We start from the raw sequence: 21,441 nt of genomic DNA on the forward strand, positions 1-21,441 counted from the left end.
TGGTGTTCTAACACCACTTATCTTTCTCCTCTCTCGTTTATATCTGCTCTGCTGGTCGTTGGTTGCACTTGCACTTGCACTTGCACTTGCGGTCTGTTCTGGCTTCATGGCTAAATATAACTAAGTGTCATGAGCATAGCAATGAAAATTCATCCCTTACTGCCAAATAATGTTTCCTAAGGAAAGCATGTACAATGTGAAAAGGATTGGTCCAAGTACAGAACCTTGTGGAACTCCATGGTTAACCCTACTGTATGAGGAGGGAATGCCATTGACATGAGCAAGCTCGTATTTATCGGTATATTTATTGGTTTCTATACTTGCACCAATATTTTTCACCTTGTACATGCTTCCATTAGGGAACATTATTCGGCAGCATGGAATAGATTTTCACTGTTATGCTGATGACAGTCAGCTATATTTACCCATGAAACCAGAGGAGACAGAGAAGTTAGTGAAGCTTCAGACCTGTCTGAAAGACATAAAGTCTTGGATGTCTTCAAATGTCCTTCTCTTTAATTCAGGAAAAGCTGAGGTCATGGTGTTTGGTCCTGAACCTCTCAGGGATAGATTAGATCACATGATCACTCTTTAAGATAAGAAAAGAATTTCATATAAACTCCTGTCCTCACCTATTAGTCCCTGCAGTGTTGCTGCCAAAAAAACACACACTTTGTAAGTCCAATGATATGCACATTTTATGGAAAATTGTATTTAAGTGTTTGTATTGTACAGAACTTGTTTGTAGATGTATTGTTAGTGCGAGTACTAAATGGTTTATTGGACATGTCAGTGTTAAATGAATGGTACCGTTGTTAATTTTTAGATTGAGGAATACGACTTAAATGGAAACCAGCCATGAGGAATATAAGAGTCTAAGATTTTCCTAGGAGATCTCTGTCATGCATCTTCATCTATAGTTGCTATAATTCACACTATCCTTACAACATGTTCCAATATAAAACTAAACCCATTTAAAAATGAATTTTACACTCATGGGTTTTTAGTCATTTATTGAGATATATTTCTTACATTAATAATGGAAACAAGAATTTTCTTCCTCTAAACAGTTTGAGACAGCAGAGATACACTAACACTCATACAGACAGACACAGACCATCTGATTAGTAGCTCTGATCTCTTATTTCTGTAGATTTTATATCAATATTAAATTATGTACAATTGTGTTGCAATGAGAGCAAGACAGTGACAAGAGAGACAAAGAGGTGGCGGTCATCGTTTAGGTTAAAGGTCATGGAGAAGAGGCACATGTTGGTCCCTGCAGGTGAATCGTAGAATCACCCAGAGGGAATGCCTACCGAGAAGACAGAGGGCTGGTGGAGTCACCACATGCTGTAAGACTCATCATATCTGCAACAGAACACAACTTTGTCACATTATTGCCGTTTACACAAAGTCCATTACCAGTCCACAACGCTGCTTTAACAAGCATGTTTCACCTTGATCTCTGGTCTCTGTTGCTCTCGCTGCCAAACAGCAGCTCTGCAACCACATCTTCTTGAGCGGAACGTTTTCCATACCTGAGTGAGGGATAAGAACAGGGGTGGGAAGATTATCATAAGGAATAACTGATGGATAAAGATCATCATTCTATATTTTGGCTGAAGCATAAACTTTAAAATGTCCATGTTTTTGTTTTTATTTTTTTCCCAATGTCTTGACTGCCCTCTAGCGGTTGGCAGAAGTAATATTTCTCATTCCCACAATCCTTTTTATTTTGTTGTATTCTTCAAAATCTAACAAATAATAATAATGACAAGAAGAGACAAAGGTATTAGAAGTCCATATTTAGAATATCCATTTGTGACAAAAGGACTGGCCATAAGATGCTGTTTTCTGAGGAAATACTTCATAATCAAGGCCTAAAATTACCAGAAGAATGACAACCCTTAAAATATGAGTCTATTTGCATTTTATTGTATTACTTCACATATTCAAGGTTTTTTCCCCATGTTTTGTTTTTCAAATTATCTGCTAAATGCTAAAACTAGGCTTTAAAATATGCTCAAATCTGGCAGGGATATCAAGATTGACAGCAGAGCTCCCCTAATTTTTGAGCTTGTGGCTGTCTGGATGGGCATTTGATGCAGGAGATGTACTCAGCTGCAATCAGGACTGTAATTACTGAATACTGAATCCAAATGCCATAACCAGCTCGCAAACAGCGCACCTACCCTTAATATTAAAATTTTGTGCAGTGGGGGAGTTGGTTACACAGCCCTTCTGTATTAATGTCAATAACACCTCTCTGAAAGGTATCAATGAGTGTAAAGCCTGCAGTATTCATCCCAGTACAGCAAAAAACAATATTATATAAGAGCAAAGCCTACTAAAACCAACTGAGTTGTTATTCAAACATGCCTTATCTAATGCTCAATGCTACCTGTTATTTACTTCTGTGGAACCAGCTCCCTGTCCAGGTATGGGAGGTTGACTCCATCTCTACTTTTAAGATTAGACTTAAAACCTTCCTCTTTGAAAAAGTTTATTGTTACTAGTTCTGTAGTTCCAGTTACTATTATAGACAGACAAATTATCATACTTAGGGGGTCGTCTAATCATTATGTTAACATCTCAGCTGTGCTGTTATAGGCCAAGGCTGCCGGGGCCCAGAAACATGATCACCTGACAAGCCTCTGTCACCCTAGGGTCATGGCCTCCTCTCCTCTCCTCTCCTCTCCTCTCCTCTCCTCTCCTCTCCTCTCCTCTCCTCTCCTCTCCTCTCCTCTCCTCTCCTCTCCTCTCCTCTCCTCTCCTCTCCTCTCCTCTCCCTCCCCTCTTCAGTTCACTTCTCAACACGCGTCGTGTGCATGAAACAGCGCTATACAACACAACCATTGCAGTTCCTTTGGCTTCCCGTCAGCCACCTGTTCCACATCTCTCCTGTGACCCCAGTACCCAATCTTCTGCTTCGTTACACAGCTGAAGAGTAGCAGGTCTCACAGTGTGTCTCAGTTGTGACACAGCATGTTGGAAACTGGAAAGCAACTGATGCTTTCTCCTGGATGATCCTGCTCCTATTTTATTTTTTCTGCTTATCTCCAGATGTTATTCTGATCTCTCACCACAGGCTGTCTATATATACATATATACCCTGTCATTACATTAGCCAAAGTATATAATGTTGTTAGTACCAATAGTGTCACAGTGAAATTGTTTTATTGCCCAGATGCGTGAATGTACCTCGGAGCTCAAAATGACAATAAATCTGAGTACATAATGAACAAGTCGTTCACATCACTCCCTGCTAGGATCAGTTTTTAATGTCATGCACATTTTATGTGTTTTATGTTTGAAATTAGTTTAGAAGATAAAAACTGATTAATATTAGAATATGTATATTTAACACCCTCACTGTAAACATAAAGCTACTATTAGATTTAACATATATGTTTAGGCATAACAGCCTACCTTAATCATCACTTATCTGTATTTCATTGTTGTGTGTTGGTAATATTTTAGAGTGGTAATGCAAACACACAAGTAGTATGATAGTTATTAACCTTAACTGTAGTTTATCATTGGAAAATGTTCACCTAGAAGTTTAAGGCAACAACAGCAAGGAGGAAAAAACTCTTGATCAAATTGAACCCCTAAAAAAACCGAGCCTTGAAACATTCTGTTGAAAAATATAAAAGGTTTGAATAAATGATGGAATTGTAACCCCCCAGTTATACAACCCAATGAGCTGAGTCTAGAGGGAATGCTTCCTCCTGGAGATGGTAACTGAATTACGCTGCCTGAAAGCGCACTGCCATCACATTCCTCGGGAAAGAAAGACTCGTTCTCTTATCGGATAAGAGACTGCCAAGTGGAGCTGTTAATGTCAAACAGTTTGGCCATTGCTGGCACTGGGAATCAGCATTGGAAATATCAATGACCTATTTGGCATTCATGAAGAAAAGAGGCCCTCCGATTGAGACCTGTGAGCAGCAGGCCTGAGCTCAGTCTCCACTAACTGGATTTGGGATTTTCTTTCTTGTGTCCGTCTGCGCCGATGATTGCTCTGGTCTCGTTGATGTGGGAGCCTGGAGGTTTTGGAGAGTGCTGCTAATCTAATGGAAAAGGTTTGGGTGGGGGACAGGGAGCGTGTGCATGTGGACGAAGCAGATGCGGGAAACCGAACTCGGAATCTGTTTTCTTAGTAAAACGAGCGGCTGAAGCCGAGGTTTGAGGGTTTGCATGTTTTGGAGCCTCAACCCTAGGGAATAAGTATTACTTCTGCTTTTATGAAGTTCTGAAGAAGAAATGCTACGTTCTCTGCATCCAAAAGTGCAACTTTTCTCACCACACAGTCGTTGATCAGATATATCAAAGTGAGAAGGCCAAGATTGCATTCTTTTTTTTAGAAAATTCCAAAGGGGAATATTCACTGTTTTTTAAACTGTAAATACCAATATCGACAATTATTAAATATGGTATTTTATGAATCCTTTCATATGTTCAAAACATATTATTAGTCCTGATGTTAAATAGTAAATGAAGAATGAAAACAAATCTGACCATGGATGAATAATAGAGTAATAGCCACAAGAGTAATAATCTTGTGGCAGTAAAACAATTGTATTTTATAAATTTATTCTCTATCCTCTGCAAAGGAATGGCAGAATTTCCCCCGTTTGACTCTTTCTGACAGCTCTGCAGTATCGATTTTAGTCTATGCTGTCAGGAAATAGTGGCAACTGCTCGTCCAGCGTCACACCAACAACCACCGATGCTCTGCACTGGTTTCAAATCTGACATATACTGAAAGGTGGTGTGTTGACAATCTTAGAAGCTTTAAAATGTCGAATATGTGCATTAATGAGAATGGAAAAAAATTTCAGGAGACTTCCCGTTTGTTTTCACATTAATACATAATCAGCCCAGTTCCCTACAAACTGAGCTACCACTGCCCTCTACATATTATTAATGATGTTCCATACAGTAAAAAACGGTAAAATTTTAGCCCCATGCTAATTTAAAACCTACAATTTTGTGTATACTTTCACCATTCCAACTCTTTTTTCTCTGTGATTGTTCTTGAGTATCGGTTAGTGTTTGATTTCATACCTCTGCCTGGTGATCAGATTGATGTAGTGCCTCAAGGCAGTATAGTACTTGGCCAGCTCTTCAGGAGGAGCGTCTTCACCGGGGTTCTCGGGTTTGGGAGGGTAGGCATCAGCCAGCGTTCCCAGGCACACCAGCACGCACAGAACCACAGCCACCAGCATTGTCCACGGCTTCAGCATCACGGCTATCTATAACAGGAAAGTGGGACGTCACAGTAGCCCAAGGCCTGGACAACTTTAATCAACTAACCAACTTTAACCAATCGGGGCGGTTTGTTTAGACTCTGAACATCTTCTTTTCTAGTAGTGACAACTAGTTAATCTAAATTACGTGTATGCATACTGTATGTGTGTGTGCGTCCTTGCGCATGACCCACCAAACAAACCATAGAGGGAAAAAAAGTGGTCAGATAAATTAAACTAGAAAATAATTCTATAAACCACCAACTGTGGCTGGTTTTGTTCGTTATCATGACAGAGAAATAATTCAAGATTCAAGAGTACTTTATTGATCCCTTTAGGTGGTGTCCACCAGGGAAATAATAATGTAGTGGGACCTACTGCACCCGGGTTTTGCAAATAGTAGTACTAATCATACTGTGACTAGACTTCAGCTTTGTGTGTTGAGATGTGATTTAGGTGTCTTTATTTTCAATTTGAGTGCAAATTTACAAAACTTATCCCTGACTTTAACCTTCTGGTCCTGCTGACTTTTCAGCCATTCATTCATTTACACTAAATCAATACATTTCTATCCTTCTGTATCACTAGTGTGAAAAAAAAGTTCTTTAAAAATAAATCAACAATTTATGTCATAAACCCTATAAAATCCCACTGAGCTTCTTGCACCTGCTCTCATATTTGTTTTCTTCCCATCTCACCCAAATAGTAGCCTACGTTTCCAGAATAATTAAACCATTCTGGAGGAATAAAGAAAAATCTGGAATGGTGTAAGGTTGATTAATAATATTTTTTAGACTATCAGATTTTTTAAAGAGAGAGAGAGAGAGAGAGAGAGAGGGAGAGAGAGAGAGAGAGAGAGAGAGAGAGAGAGAGAGAGAGAGAGAGAGAGAGAGAGAGAGAGAGAGAGAAACCAGCAAACCCCCCTAAAAAGGTCTGTGAAACCTGCACAACATTTGAACCATCTTCAGTTCAAAGTCATCTGTTTAGTCAAAGGTTCAAAAGAAACAACCATGCATGGGACTTACTTTGAGGAGGCTTTGGAGGCGACAGGAAGCGAGGTCTCCACTCGATCAGTCTCTCTCTGCAGGTCGCTGCACCTGTTTTCCAAAACTCCGGCGGAGGTTAATTTATACGGAACGCGGCGCCGGGGGGAGGGAGGGGCTCCATGGGTGCGTGTGCATGTGCATATCCGTGCGTGCGTGTGAGGAGAAAGCGCGGATAAACAGGCCGGTTGCGTCAGATAGTGCCGATGATGGAGACATTACTAACGCAGTCAATCTAGCTTTCCCCCCTCAACAGAACAGATGACATTTGCGACAAATGCTGCGAAATGCAAAATGTTGCACACCTTCACTCATCTGATTTGGGTTTTTGAAAACCTTCCTTGGGTTTCTTGACAGGCGATACATTATTATTATTATTATTATTATTATTATTATTATTATTATTATTAGTCATAGTAGCAGCAGCAGTAGTATTAGTAGTAGCAACAGCAGTAGTAGCAGTAGTAGTAGTAGTAGTAGCAGTAGTAGAAGCAACAGTAGTAGCAGTAGTAGCATTATTAGTAGCAGTAGTAGTATTAGTAGCAGCAGCAGTAGTAGCAGTAGTAGTAGTAGTAGTAGCAGTAGTAGTAGTAGTAGAAGCAACAGTAGTAGCAGTAGTAGCATTATTAGTAGCAGTAGTAGTATTAGTAGCAGCAGCATTAGTAGCAGTAGTAGTAGTAGTAGTAGTAGAAGCAGCAGTAGTAAATAGATAATGTTAATAGCGTAAAATACTGCCCTATATATTAGGTCCAACAGTCTGCAGATTAGTCATGCTGAATGTGTCATTAATAGAAGCAGGATTATATACATAGCAGGCGTAACAGGAGTTTTCCATATAGATTGTTTTTATATTTTTCAACAAAACCAAACGCAAATGCAGGATCATTTAATGTTTCACTATGATTACTATGGTGTATCTGGGTGACAAGATAGTTGAATGTGGACTTATGTGTGTGAATGTTTTGCATAGTAGTAAAATGTATGTAGTTTGACTCCTGCCGCTAGGTGGAGCTCTGGCTTTTAATTAAGTTGACAAAAGCGTATCCAGAAAGAGATGCAATGACGCAGTTGTGACCGTGTCAGTCAGGACATGTGATGACGCAGCGTCTCCAATGACGTCCTAACGTGTGTGCTGTACTTTCCTTCCCAGCATCCACAGGTATCCACCTGCTTCCTTCCCAACTATATTGTGGCCCCATGTGATATGGCGAGATCAGAGTTGTGCTGTGGGACTGCAGCTGCTCCGAGGGTCTTCACGGGTGACTGATTGATGGCTGGTGTCGGAAACATGACTATTACGCAGAGATCTTTGTCAGCCATCAGAGGAAGAGTCAGTCACAGCAAACACTTGAACACATTTGAAATGTGTCTTTTAAAAAAAAAAGACATTCTTCTGATTAAGCACTGGCATTTTTACACACGCATTTATTATCCTTCTCATACCATCCTGTCACTTACAGCTATAGATTATATAGGTTACAGATGCCAGGGAGCATTTTGAGCAGTTTGATTTAGCCATTGGATTTTTTTGACCATTAGTTTGTTGACCTGTACCTTTAGCTTACAGAGGAAACTCTGAGCTCCACACAGGCTTCAAGTTGTTACATTATTGTCGCTGTTCTATGGATCAGCTTGTTTCACTGTCATGTTCCGGTTCAGCAGGATACTCAAATGCCAGGTCTCCCTTCACCAGAATGGTCTGTGTCGTGTTTTCATTTCATAGGGCAGCAGACTTGCCATCAGAGACCTCATTTGTGGATGCTGCTCTTCACTCTTCATGAGTGAAGATGCTTCATGCTTCATAGATGTCTGTGTAAATTCTCAGTCATCCAGGTCATTGTATCCAAGGTAGTTTTCTCTGTCAACTGGACTGGGTTTCTTCTCTTGAAGACGTTTCGCCTTCTATCCAGAAGGCTTCTTCAGTTCTGAAATCGCTGGGGAGAGAGCTTGAGAATATATAGCCCCTGGACCATTTGCATGCTAATGATCTGGGTGGTCACCTGAGAGTCGTTAGCAGGGTCGTTGGTCGGGTCGTTGACCTAGTTTCTGTTGAGATGTCTCCCCTTTGTCTGCTGGGTCACATGGTGATGAGTCACTGGGTCTCTTGGAATGGTGTGAATGTTTGTTTTGCTGTTGGAAGGAGTGGAGGACTGCATTGTATGTGGGTGATAGGAAGTGCCTCAGGCCACCACCCCTGTTTAAGGATGGTTTCTCCAATTTAACATGGATAGCTTCCTTGACCCCCCTTTCGAACCAGCGGTCTTCTCTGGCCAGTATCCGTACTTGGCTGTCCTCGAAGGAGTGCCCACTCTCCTTTAAGTGTAAGTGGACTGCTGAATCCTGACCCGAAGAGGTGGCACGTCTGTGTTGTGCCATTCTTCTGTGTAGAGGTTGTTTGGTTTCCCCAATGTACAGTTCCTTGCATTTCTCCTGGCACTGTACAGCATAAACAACATTACTTTGTTTGGGTCTTGGTGTCTTGTCCTTTGGGTGTACTAACCTCTGTCTGAGGGTGTTGCTGGGTTTGAAATGAACCGGTATGTCGTGTTTCTGGAGGATCCTCCTAAACTTCTCCGAGACTCCAGACAGGTAGGGGATGGAAACGCTGCGGCGTTTGTTTCTCTCCTCCTCTCCTTTGCTGAGGTCTTGCTTTCTTGAGGTTTTGGTGAAGGCCCAGTCTGGGTAGCCACATGTTTTGAGAGCTGTCTTAATGTGGTTCTGTTCCTTCTTTCTGCCTTGGGATGTGGTGGGTATTTCCCTGGCCCGGTGTTGGAGAGTTCTGATCACTCCCAACTTGTGTTCCAGTGGGTGGTGAGAGTCAAACTGATTGGTGCCATTTCTCCTTCATGCTTCATAGATGCTTCGTGGATGCTTCATGTTGTGTGCTCGGACAGATTGGTGCCATTTCTCCTTCACTTCCAGGAATACCGTTGCTCTCCTACTCATCCTCTTGGCAGAAGCTAGCTAGTATTTATTTCCCCACATGTTCCCATGGTACTTATTTTCATTATATGGTCTCCTGCCTGCAGGTGCAAATTACATGCAAATATTGATTTTTTTACCCTGCATTTCAGTTTGATCAAATGCAAGAGATGTGAGTCCACCCGTTCAGAATACATGTGGCTTTTCTCCCAGTAACACTGAAATCATGATTAGATACATGGCAACCAAAGACATCACCCACGCATGATTGTAACACGAATTTGTCAGGCATTTTGGCTTCATGCTTGAACTGGAATTGGCTCCACAGCACCCATCTTGATGGAGCTGGTTTGGCTGAAGAGCTTCGATGGCGCTTCATGGATCAGGTAACCAGCCCAAACGATCAAACATGGTCCAAAATCAAAAACAAAAGTATCAGCGAGTCAGAAGTACGTTTGCAGAAGAGCAAGACATAAAATAACCACCTGGTAATGTCAAAAGTGACGCTCTTTCTGATTGCTAACCTTAGGGAGTCTCTCTCTCTCTAAATGGAGGAACAAGCTGGCCAGCAACGGAGCAGAAAATGTTAATCTCGTGTTTTCAGCGTGTCCCGCTTTTCCACAGGCATTGCAATCCCCACTTTTAAGATGCAATTTTGCAACACGCAGATTCGTGTTTCCTATGAGATCATGTGTTTCACGGCATGAGAGACACCCAGGGTCCGCTCGCAATGTGAATGTTGCCAAATGCAACATTCACATTGCTAATTTTGATGTGAAAGGAGTGTCTGACAGCACCGCAGACATTCTAAATGTTCTAAATTGTAAATTACTTCTTCACAGGGGCCCATTCAGAGGTTCTTTCACTTAGATTCTCTTCCATTCTTTCATGCTGACGAGGTTACCCATAATGGAAATGAATAGATGTTAGTGACGTTAGCACCATACCATCTCGCACTGCTTAATAGCAACGGGGTATCACATGTCTCCATAAATAAAATGAAAACCCACCAACACAACAATGTGATATCACTATAAAATGCATCAGGTATCAGTTTCCTCAGCATCTACAGTGTAATCAAATAAATGCAATTATTGCGCAGATCCTGAAACAGATTTACGGCGAGTTTAGAAATAGATGAGATGATTGAGTCCGTGATAAGCTAACGTAGAGAAGTGGAAACCACTGTAAACGGTTTAAATTTAAATTAACGGATGCATTTTCACAGTTTTTTTTAATAACACTGCCATATTTTACTGTAAACTAACTGTGAATATAAAATGGTTGGTCTTTCTATTATTCTCATACCTTCCCAACAGACAGCCATGCAGCGTAATCTGACTCTTTTAAACTACACACAGGCCAAACGAAGTCATTGTAACAAACCTGTTAGAGATCTACACAATTGTATGTTCCTTGAGCAATCAACAATTCTTTTGTGTGCGTGCGTGTGTGTGTGTGTGTGTGTGGTGTCTGTGTGTTTGAAGAAGCCAGAGCACACCATAGTTCCTTTGACAAATGCTTTTACCTGTGATAAGGCTTTTCTAAAAGGGCAATTACTGATGTCTGTGTGTGTGTGCGTGTGTATGTGGGTTTTTTTCATGCTGCCACTGACCCGATAGCGTTTGATGTTTAAAATGAGCCACCCAAAGTGGTCCGGTGTCAGTGGCAGTAAAGAGGACACTAAATGGGAGGAATCTGAAATGATCTGGAAAACTACATTGAAATGAAAGCACATAAAACACATAAAACGTTAATGAAAGACACTGACAAAAGGACAAACATGAGTGTAATTCCGAGCCTGTTGAACGCTCATGACATTATCCAAGATTTGGTATTGATTTATAAGTCAATGTTCATTATGTGTTGGTGCTAAAATTGGGGTGATTGTGCCAGGGTTGGGGTTAGGGTTGTGCTGTTGTTCCTCACCTTTCTTTCCATTGATCCAGTGTCTAGAGGCAGTGGTGTTGACCTCCAGCTGTCAGACCTTATAGAGACAAGTGTTTGTCCTTCCAGATCATGTTCAATCAATTTAATTTACCTCAGGTGGACTTCTAAAGTACTCCCCCTACACACACACGCACACACACACACAAATCCCCCCTTTCAGATGGTGTCACAGACCATAGAACAAAGACGACCTGTTAAATGATGATGTATTTTATAAGTTTCAGCAGAATTTTTCCACAAATCTGGAAGCTTGTTTTTCTGTCAGGTAGTGTTGAGTCACCTTTGACCTGCACAGGTGTTATACAAAGGCCTCCAATCAAGCAAGAAATATGAATAGATGTTTTGATGGAATTTAATTTTAGAAAGACACAAAAGCAACCAGGCACATTCAAAACTAGTCGCAGTACAACCTTACAAAAGAAAACAAAAGGCTGGCTGTGATTTCCCCCCTATTGAGCCAGTATTTTAAAAACCTCAACATGTTTCTAACATTTTTGTAGAGAAAAACATTTTCCACAAATCCAAACTGTCCTCGAAACATATACCTAGTGGAGTTGTTGGGACTTTTGAGATATCTTGGAATTCTTCAGGGGCAGGGCAGACGAAGATCGATTGGCAGAACACACTTGCAGGCATTGGTTAATTTCTGTAAAATTCCTTGTGTTTGGATCATTTGGGAAATAAATGACTGAAGGAGGAAGAAATTCAGGATAAAAACAAGTGAGCAGCAGAGTGAGCAGCTGCCTCTCAATCAGTCACAAAAGGACCACCATCAACAAAACATGGCCGTTAAGACTGTGTCATCTTAAACAGCACTTTGTCCATTTACTGATTGCTTAAGACATTCTCAACTACCTCTAAATTGCCCTTATTGTGTCCAAAACTTTCATTACAGCTCTATTAAGTCAGTCTGACCTTGCAGGAGAGCATCTCAGCTGACTTTTGGCAGTTTTACTATCACATATTTCTTATTTCTTTCTGGAGACAAATGATCCAACTGAAAGGGACAATGCTTATGGTACAAATTTTGCAGGAAACCAGATCTATATTCACTCTTGTGCTTTATGTGGGATTATTGTTGTCATTTTGTGGCATCACCACTTCAAAAATGAACAGTTTAGAAAGAGAAAAACTGTAAATCTGCTGTATAGTAAGGCAAGGCATTGATTTAAAAGCAGCGTTTTAAAAAAGTGTTCTTGAGTGCATTCATTGGCTCTTAGGAAATGTAGCTTGCATAACAGCGCTTCATATTGGAAATAAGATATGACTCCTGCACTCGTATATGCAGAAGAGATAAAAGCAGAGCCCATAAATCTGGTAGCCGAAACCCACAGTAGGGTCATCTACCATCCCACCAACCTGTTTAAAGTGCATTAAAAAGAGAACTATGGTTGGTTGTGAGTGACTCCGCTAGTTTAACGTCTGTTGCAAGAGAAGATCATGTTTTGTTTCCCCTGAATTTCTCTGCTGCAAATCAAGACAAATAGAACTTTGAAAAGGAAGAAGAGCAAAAAAAAAAAAGAAAGGAAAAAACCCACAGCCAAGCCCGATTATGTTGGTGCATTTGCAACTTTGTGTTTGTGTGAGATTATATCTGAGGGAGCTCTATAAAGGTTAAAGTCGCTGAAAGTGCGGGGGAAGAGTGACAGGAAACATTTAACCAGCGCTGATAAAACACACAGTATCAACCCTGTCACTGCACATCATTCAGCATTGACACATCAAACAGGTTGTATAAATTCAGGTATCTCAGTGCATTAGTGGCTGCCCACGCTCACACGGACAGGTGTGAAAACACACAGACACACACACACACATGCACGCACACACACATGCACGCACACACAATAAAAGCCCATCAACTGCGTGAATGACCAGGAGCCTCCCGGTGTTGATTTAAGATGGTGCTTCTTCTGTCTCTGCTCTGTTATAATAATGTGACATCCCGATTTCCCTGATAAGATATCAGCACCAAAAATAATAATACATCTCTTTAATGGTTCCTGCAATGCCTGTGTGTGTGTGTGTGTGTGTGTGTGTGTGCGTGTGTGTGTGTGTGTGTGTGTCTTTTTAGTCTTCAGCACCTCTTCACTTTGTCGGTGTGTTCTAATCGTAAACTCTAATAATGCATTTGAAAATATGAATCAGCCCCTTCATGAAGCACAGCCGCTTATATGATGTCTGGGATTCAGGAGCTCACATTTCAATGCATTATTAAACTTTTGTTTTTCTTTGCCCCTGGTAAATGAAATTCTGTAACTAGGTTATCTGCTCATGTTGATTAATAATGTGACCTTATTGGAAAATCTCATTGCTGCTTCTTGTATTAGTTTTATCCACTAAATGAAAACTACTATTAAACCTGTTAAATGGGAAATGAATTCAAACCTTTTGATATTTCACTCTTTTATTTTCTCTTGTTTCCATCCATCCATCCATCCATCCATCCATCCATCCATCCATCCATCCATCCATCCATCCATCCATCATTAAGGATAAATATAAACTTTTACAAACAAGGTTTGTAGATACATAATGACACTATTCTTCAATGATATTCTGAAATATTGCAGCCAAGTGTTTAAAAACACTTAAAGGATAATGTACATTCTCGTTCTCCTCTCTAAAAGCGTGCTAACTTTAATCCCGCTTGTCATTCTAGACTGCTAGCTACCCCTAGTGGGTACCCCTAGTTGTCTTGCTTGCAGTTGTTTTGGGTTTCTGTGTCTTTTCTTATTTCAGCATTTTTCTTTAACATTTGTTTTGTGGATTTAAAAGTTTTCGCTCCTGCTTAGTTTCTGCTATCCCAACATTTTTGCATTTTCCGGTTGTATTTGCCTTATGTGATTTGTTTGCGTCATTCCTGTGTTTGCAGTGTGTTTTCTCTTTTACGGTGCTTATGCTCCTGTCGGCTGTCCTCACAGAACATCTGGGCCAGTACGACGACCTCCGACAAATTGACTGACGAATGGATCACTGAAACCTGATGACTGAAGTCATATCAATATTATCATATATCTATATATCATATCAATATCACTTTAATCAGATGTTGTTGACACATATCTGCATTACCCACATTATTACTACATACTTCCTGTTTTATAGTTTAAATAGAACAAATTTTAAGGATATATAAGGCCTTGAATCTAAATTAATTCACAGCAGCTCTGTTAAGCTGATTCAAATCTTAATCATTTAGCAATGGTAAAAATAAGCATAGTTATTCATCACCCTTTAGAGTGACTGTCTGATTCCTTCAGAATCCAGACAACTTGGTCTAAATCTGTCATTAAAAAGAGGAAGAACTAAAGTAAATCTGCCTGTAGCTTGTTGGTGAGTGGTTCTACTGAGGGGCACCACCAAGACCTCCTTATGTCCATATGATGCAGAAGCTAAAAGCTGAAGCTTTTATGGATCATAAAGATCATAAAGAGCAAATGGATGAAATACAGAGAGTTTCTTAAAGTAGAGGCCACAGGGAGGCTAATTTTAGAACTTTAAGGGAAAATTCACAGTGAAATCACACTCACCCCTAGTTATCAAATAAACACACACTGGTCAGAAGTTTGAGGGTTGTCAAATGATTTTAATGTTCTAGTTCAGGGGTCACCAACACAGTGCCCGTGGGCACCAAGTCGCCCGCAATGACCACATGAGTCGCCCGCAAGCCTGTTCTAAAAATAGAGTCTAAGAAAAATTTTTCTACAGCTATTTTTAAAAAAATCACACCTGCATTTTCATAGATTTTAAAATGACAATGTCTTGAAAATAAATAAAAATATAAACAAAGTGAAGGTGAACTATGACCTAGTTCAAAGGTCAGTATTGTACGCATGAAAGAACCTTTGCGCTTGTGGAGAATAAACTAGTGGGCAGTGAAGATGGTGAGTGGAGGGCAATTTTCTACCCCAACAACATGGCAAAAAGAAGACAGTAAATTTATCATTTTCAAAGTGAATGGGAGGAAGAGTCATTTTTTACTACTGTGAAAGGAAGGTGTGTATGTTGCATTTGTGGGGCGACTGTGATGACGGTGAAGCAGCACAATGTGGAGCAACGTCTCACTATGCGTCATGAAAGCTACAATGCTAATGCTAACTACCCACCGGGAAACATTCTACAGTCAGAGAAGGCCCAGGAGCTAAAAAGTGTGTTTATAAAATGTAACAGATTTTGAGCAGAATTGCAGTAGATTTGTTCAGTTAAGATTTATTCAATATGAAAGTTATTTTTTTTAAATGTTGTATAACTTTTTAAAACATGGTTCAGCATAGTTTATGAATTGTTAAAATGTTTTAGTTTCTTATGGTTGAAAGGGTCTGGTGAAAACTCGACATTTTTTTCTGATCAAATGTAGAAGTGATCATCTGAACAATTGCTGAGATTAATAATAATAAAGTGTTGAATATTGATCTTTTCTGTTACCCCTGTTCTAGTTGAACCCAATATCAATATTATAGACATGCCAGCTTCAGCACCTGAATGACTGACACTGAGTCACTGACTGAATCTGAAGAACAAAGGATTTGACGTCACAGGTCTCCTGGAATATTTTATTGTAGATATAATTTTCTTTTTCTGTTCCAGTATGGGGACACAGGTCTTTCAGGCCACCAATGAGAAGAGTCAACTGGGTCACCTGTGGAAAGCACTGTTGGGGCTGGAGTTTTCCAGGTTTTTCCAGGTTGGCTAGAGGTTAAAACATGGCCCAAACACCCTGGGGCTTAACCATTTCACATTCTCTTTAGATCAATAAATCTCATGCATGGCATTGATCTTTCTACAACCTGAACACACCTGTTAACCTTTTGAAATGGTGGGTGATAAAGGAAAATAATAGAAAAGCGGCCATTAAATGAGAACTCAAGCACAAATATAGACAGACTGGAGGAAAATTTGAAAAAGAAGCAGGGAAAAGTGAAGTTATGGTCCAAGGCCTTTTTTGTTTTCGCATTTTTATTTTTATTTTTGAAAGTGTCGCTAAATGAGATGTAAATGTATGTTTGAGATGTTGTAACCAATCAGAACTTTGCCTTTAAGAAGGTTTCACAGCAAATCCAAATGATGGAAATGATTTGGTTTCTGTTGGGATGCTGAGTCCCAGCAAAAATGGAAAAAAAAAATTACTTGGATAGTTTCAGAATCTGGTCCAAAGGCTACCTGGTCTTCTCTCATGGGAGGTGATCTGAAACATGGGAGAAGTGCCTCCCAACCATCTCTGGGACCCCCCAATCTCCTCCATCAGGAGCTGGGGAGAAGATGCTCTGGAGCCCCCTGTGGCCTTCAGATGATGAAGACAGAATACGAATATGGTGCCAGGGTTGATTCTAATGTCATCGCTCCTGAATTTAGCCTTACAATATTGACACGCCTTAATTCTCCGATATAATGATTTTTTTGTTTGTTTGTTTTGTTGTCACTCGATAGAAAACCATACATCTGCTCAAGGTTTCTGCCTGGTCCTGCTCAACGTTTCTTCCTGTTAAAGGGGAGTTTTTCCTTGCCACTGTTGCTTGTCTGGGGTCAGGCCCTGGGATTCTGTAAAGCGCCTAGAAACAATTTTGATTGTAAAAGACGCTATATAAATGAAAAATGATTGATTGATTGATTGATTGACATACCCCCAAAGTTATTAACCAGTACTAATAAGCTACCATTGTGAGATGAAGGAACAAAAGTTGTTTTCTAAGGAATTGTCCATGCTTCCGATTTATTTTTTACTCATCCCATGCTATGAGGTTTATCTTTAGGTTAGGTGCTAACCTTTATTTCAGTCATCAATCAGATTATGGTCGCTCTCTCACACAGTTTATATGTGAGAAATGATCTGCTTATCTTATTGTTATATCTGGCAGCTAAAGAAGAAAACTGAGCCTGTAGGATGAATCAAGCCCCGTGCTGATGCCCTCGTCACATTGGCACATTAGTCAAGCAGAACGCAGCTTCAGGCAATGTTCTTGCATTAAAACCAACAGCCCAGAGCTTCACAACAGCTGACCAAGTAATTGTGCTATGTTTCTGCCCTTGGCCTCACACACTTTGTTGATTTTAGCGATTTATTCTAAGCAGTGTGCACAGAAATGCACTATTGTTTGTTTGCTAGTTCGTAGGAGTTTAGCTACATATAAGGGCAGCCTTTGGCCTTTACCCAATTCCCAAAACATGATGACAATTTGGAGGAATAAGTTATTTGATTGAGAAAGGAAAGATTTTTTAATGGATAGAATTGCCACTAGTACAGGGTGTAGATAACAGTATGATTGCTGTCCATCATATAGATTAGTATAAAGGATTTTACCGCCCACCTCTTGCATTTTTGCAACCAGTGTCTGTACAGAAGGGGCCAAGAACAGGACCGCTAGGTTCATACTGCTGCCATCCATGGCTAACGGCCCACAAAGCTCTTTGTTCCCAGATATTTGACAGCTCATATTTGTTGCTTACATTACGGTAAGTGAAGATGTTTTTAAGCATTTGGTGCACGATCCATCAGACTGAACCACACTAGGATACAAAGCAGATTACTAAAATGAGAAGATGTTTGGATTGAACCAGCAGCCACTTCAAACAGCTTGTTTCCTTTGGGGAAATCCTGGAGATTCAAACCTTACCACCTCAGTGGCTCCACACTCCATCATCATTACGGCCTCAAGCCCGTTAGGGCAAAATGTACAGTCATTTCTCACCAACTCTCTGTGCCTTATGTGCATGTGTGTTATCATGTCATCATCATCATCATCATCATCATCCTCTTGCTCTCCTCCACACCTGTACAGACACACACTTGGCGTCACTTAGGGGGAAGTCATCTTACGTCGGAAGGCACATTTTGGTCCTTTCACACGACACTCACGCACAATCGTTGCTCAGTCACAATCACAAAACGCCCACACACAACACCCCAGCAGATCCTGCCCAGATATTTTTCGTCTCAGAGGGCAACTGCTAACATTTGCAACATTGCTACATTTTGTGTAGATTCTCAATCATCCAGGTCATCGTTATCCAAGGTAGTTTTCTTTGTCAACTGGACTGCGTTTCTTCTCTTTGAAGACGTTTCGCCATCTATCCAGAAGGCTTCTTCATTTCTGAACTGAGGGCAATTCTTCACCTTGTGTTTATCAGAAAGTTTGTGTTCCTCTCAATATGTTGACAGAGCTGCAGGAATCAGTTGACCACATCATAACAGTGATGTACGCGATCTCTAAGCAATCAGTGATGTCTTTTAGATAGTGTTCACAGCCCCATACTGTCATGCATCACTATGACCTTTTTGCAGATTTTTCCACCACACCGCCATCGTCCCACAGTCAAAAACACTTTTTTTTCTCCACATCTCAATGCAACAAGCACGTCATGGATTACAGGGAGTCATAATGGTTCCCTGTGTGTCTAAAAACTAATTTAGAAAGATGGTGACGTTCTTCAACTGGGGTGTCCTATGTATGATGCTGACTAATTTATGGGTAAGTAGGATTAAAGTTTTATTATATTCATATTGTTATTGCATTAATGTAATGTAATAAAAAACAGGACAGAGCAATGCAATAAATAAAATATTTTATTCTATTAAGTAGTTTTAGTACCACTCTCACCTGAGTGGAAATACAATGCTACAATGATTCTGAGGATCTCATCTGCCGTTTGTCAGATGTCGGGACGGGGAGGCTAGTTTGGGTTAAGTGGAAAGATGAACACGGTAAAATTTCAGAAATGTACGTCATGAAAATCTGATCAGAGCTCTCAGGCCCCTAGACTGAAGGTTCCAACAGGGCAAAACCTAAACACACAGCTGAGACAACACAGGAATAGCTTAGAAATAACTGTGAATGCATGAACAAGCCAGAATCCTTCAGGAGGAGGAGTATGTTAGCGTAAACGAATCTACTCCTCCACTTATCATATTCCTCATAGTACTGGTCGAGGAGGGGGAGTGGTGCAATCTATCACTCCACGTTATTAATTAATCCTAGACAAAAACATAGTTCCAGTTCATTTGAAAGCCTGACTCTTGGCATCACCCATCTGAACCGGAGGACAGAAAAGCCACTTTTGTTTGTAGTTGTATATCGGCCCCCTGCTGGGCCACATTCAGAGTTGCTGTCTGAGTTCTCTGATTTCTTATCTGACTTGGTCCTCAGAACAGATAAAGTCATTATTATTGGAGACTTTAATATACATGTAGACTTTGTAAATGACAGCTTTAGAAATGGCTTCATTTCATTACTTGAGTCAGGTGGTTTCCTCCAGCAGATAAACCAACCAACTCATAGCTTCAACCACACCCTAGATCTAGTCCTGACTTATGGTGTTGAGGTAGAACATGTGTGAGTGTTCCCTCAGAACCCACTCCTGTCAGATCATTCTTTGATCACTTTTACATTTATGATTAAGGATTCTTCTATGCTCAGAACACAGTCTTACTATAGCAGATGTCTTTCAGATAATGCTGTAGCTAAGTCTAAGGAAATGATCCCTGTGCTGATTCCAGGACCACCGTGTGTTTCCCCAGTGATCAATCATTATAATCTTAGCCCTGCAGAGGTTGACTCTGTTGCTGAAGGTGCAGCAACCTCACTGAGAATCACGCTTGATTCTGTTGCCCCCCTGAAAAATAAAATAATAAATCAGAGGAGGTGCGCCCCCTGGTATGATTCACACATTAGGTATAATTCCCACGCAGGTGTTTGGTGCACGTGCTTTGAGTATTTGTTTGTGGGTGGGGCTCTCTGAAATCGAGTGAAATGGGCTCCATGATGCACATCTCTGAATTGATGGTCAAGACAATCTGTACAGAATTGTCAGACTTACTCCCAAGACCTGCCAGTTCTTTAAGTCACAATTCCAGACGTCTGTCCCCTGCCTTAAACATTGTAAACCACCACCATGGTCACCCATGTCAGGTAGATGGTAGCATGTGATCAAGTGCTCTTCCCCAGGCATGGAAGGTCTCTCTCCCATTTCTGTGCAGCTTCAACAACTTTTAATTGCGCACTTAATATTTTTACATGTTAAACTTCTGCATTTGGTCAGGTGATCCGACGCCTCAAGGCACCAGTAGGCAACTTGTATTGTATTTCGTACTCCTGTACCTTTCCTAGGGGATTGACAGACTTTCCAGGGGAACAATGAGTTATTTTATTCTCTATTCTATTTACTTGTGTTGTTCATATTCAGGTGCTTGCCTGGAACCAGTTTAGTAGGTGGAAACGCAAAGAACTGGTGCAAAGACAAGCACTGGCTCCGAACCAGCCCTGGACCCTCTTTGGCAGAGAAGGGGCTTTTGATGTCTGGCGTCAGCTTGTACTTGCAAAACAATCACCAAATACCAGAGTCTGTTTCTCAGTGAGGGTGAGTGAGTAGGGGGAAAATGATTGGCCATGGGAAGCAGTCGGTGGGCCTGAGTGGGACTACACTTCTTGTGAACGGTTACCCAGCCGTCATGGCAAGATCGTCTGCTTGGATGCTGTCAGGGGACAGCCTGCTGTAGCTACGCTGGGCCGCGGCGTGGCTGCTACATTGTTTTGGCTAACTGACCTGGTAACTCTAACTTGTAGAACTGTGCCTCAAACTCGCAGCCTCACTCCCAAACACTCCAGGGTGAAACAAATGGTGAGGCCACGCTAATGCTACGTGAATTACTGTATAATTGGAACAAAATCTCTGAAAAAAACAAGTAGTGCTTTTGAGTAATTTTAATTGTACAATAACTACAAATATACAAACATTAATTAAGTGAAACACAACACAAGCAGTGTACTGACAGTCTCTACGACCAATAAGACATGAAGTAAGAAAATGCCTTACGCAATGTACCATAATTTTTTGTAAAAATGATCAAAACACCAGCCAGCACCACCAGTCCGCCCAGTATCCATTTACGCCTTTCTTCCTGAGCTCTGTTTGTGCAGGCTTCTTCCCCATAAATGGCAGCAAAGCAATCCTGTAACAGAGACAAAGGTTCAGACAAAAACCAGACAAAGTGTTTAACTACAGCAGCATTAGCATGAAGGGAGGCTAAAGGAGAACTGGCATTGATGGGGACGGCTGACGTAAGTGCCAGGCGGTGCACAACACGAGAGACGGGGACATAAAATTATCGGTGGAATTATTCCCAATTTATTTCTGAGGAAGCAACAAATATTGTAAATGGTGGTAGGATTAACTGACATGTAAGTTTGAATTCTAGCTTTGATTCTAAATAAAGATTCTTTTTTTACACACCAAGGTTACATGCCAACATAAATTGCACAATTCTATAAATTTGA

General features: G+C 40.7%; 1 protein-coding gene across 1 annotated transcript; it reads right to left on the minus strand.

Moving 5' to 3' along the window:
* Positions 1-996: 996 nt before the first annotated feature.
* pyya (peptide YYa) lies at positions 997-6,385 on the minus strand. The gene is made up of 4 exons (XM_011616879.2): positions 6,281-6,385; positions 5,074-5,261; positions 1,461-1,541; positions 997-1,371 (listed from the first exon to the last, which is right to left on the minus strand). The coding sequence occupies exons 2-4, from the start codon at positions 5,250-5,252 to the stop codon at positions 1,344-1,346; spliced, it is 288 nt and encodes a 95-aa protein (XP_011615181.1). The 5' UTR covers positions 5,253-5,261; positions 6,281-6,385; the 3' UTR covers positions 997-1,343.
* Between the last annotated feature and the right edge of the window lie 15,056 nt (positions 6,386-21,441).

This window comes from Takifugu rubripes, chromosome 5 (assembly GCF_901000725.2).
Source record: "Takifugu rubripes chromosome 5, fTakRub1.2, whole genome shotgun sequence".
Classification (NCBI taxonomy): Eukaryota; Metazoa; Chordata; class Actinopteri; order Tetraodontiformes; family Tetraodontidae; genus Takifugu; species Takifugu rubripes.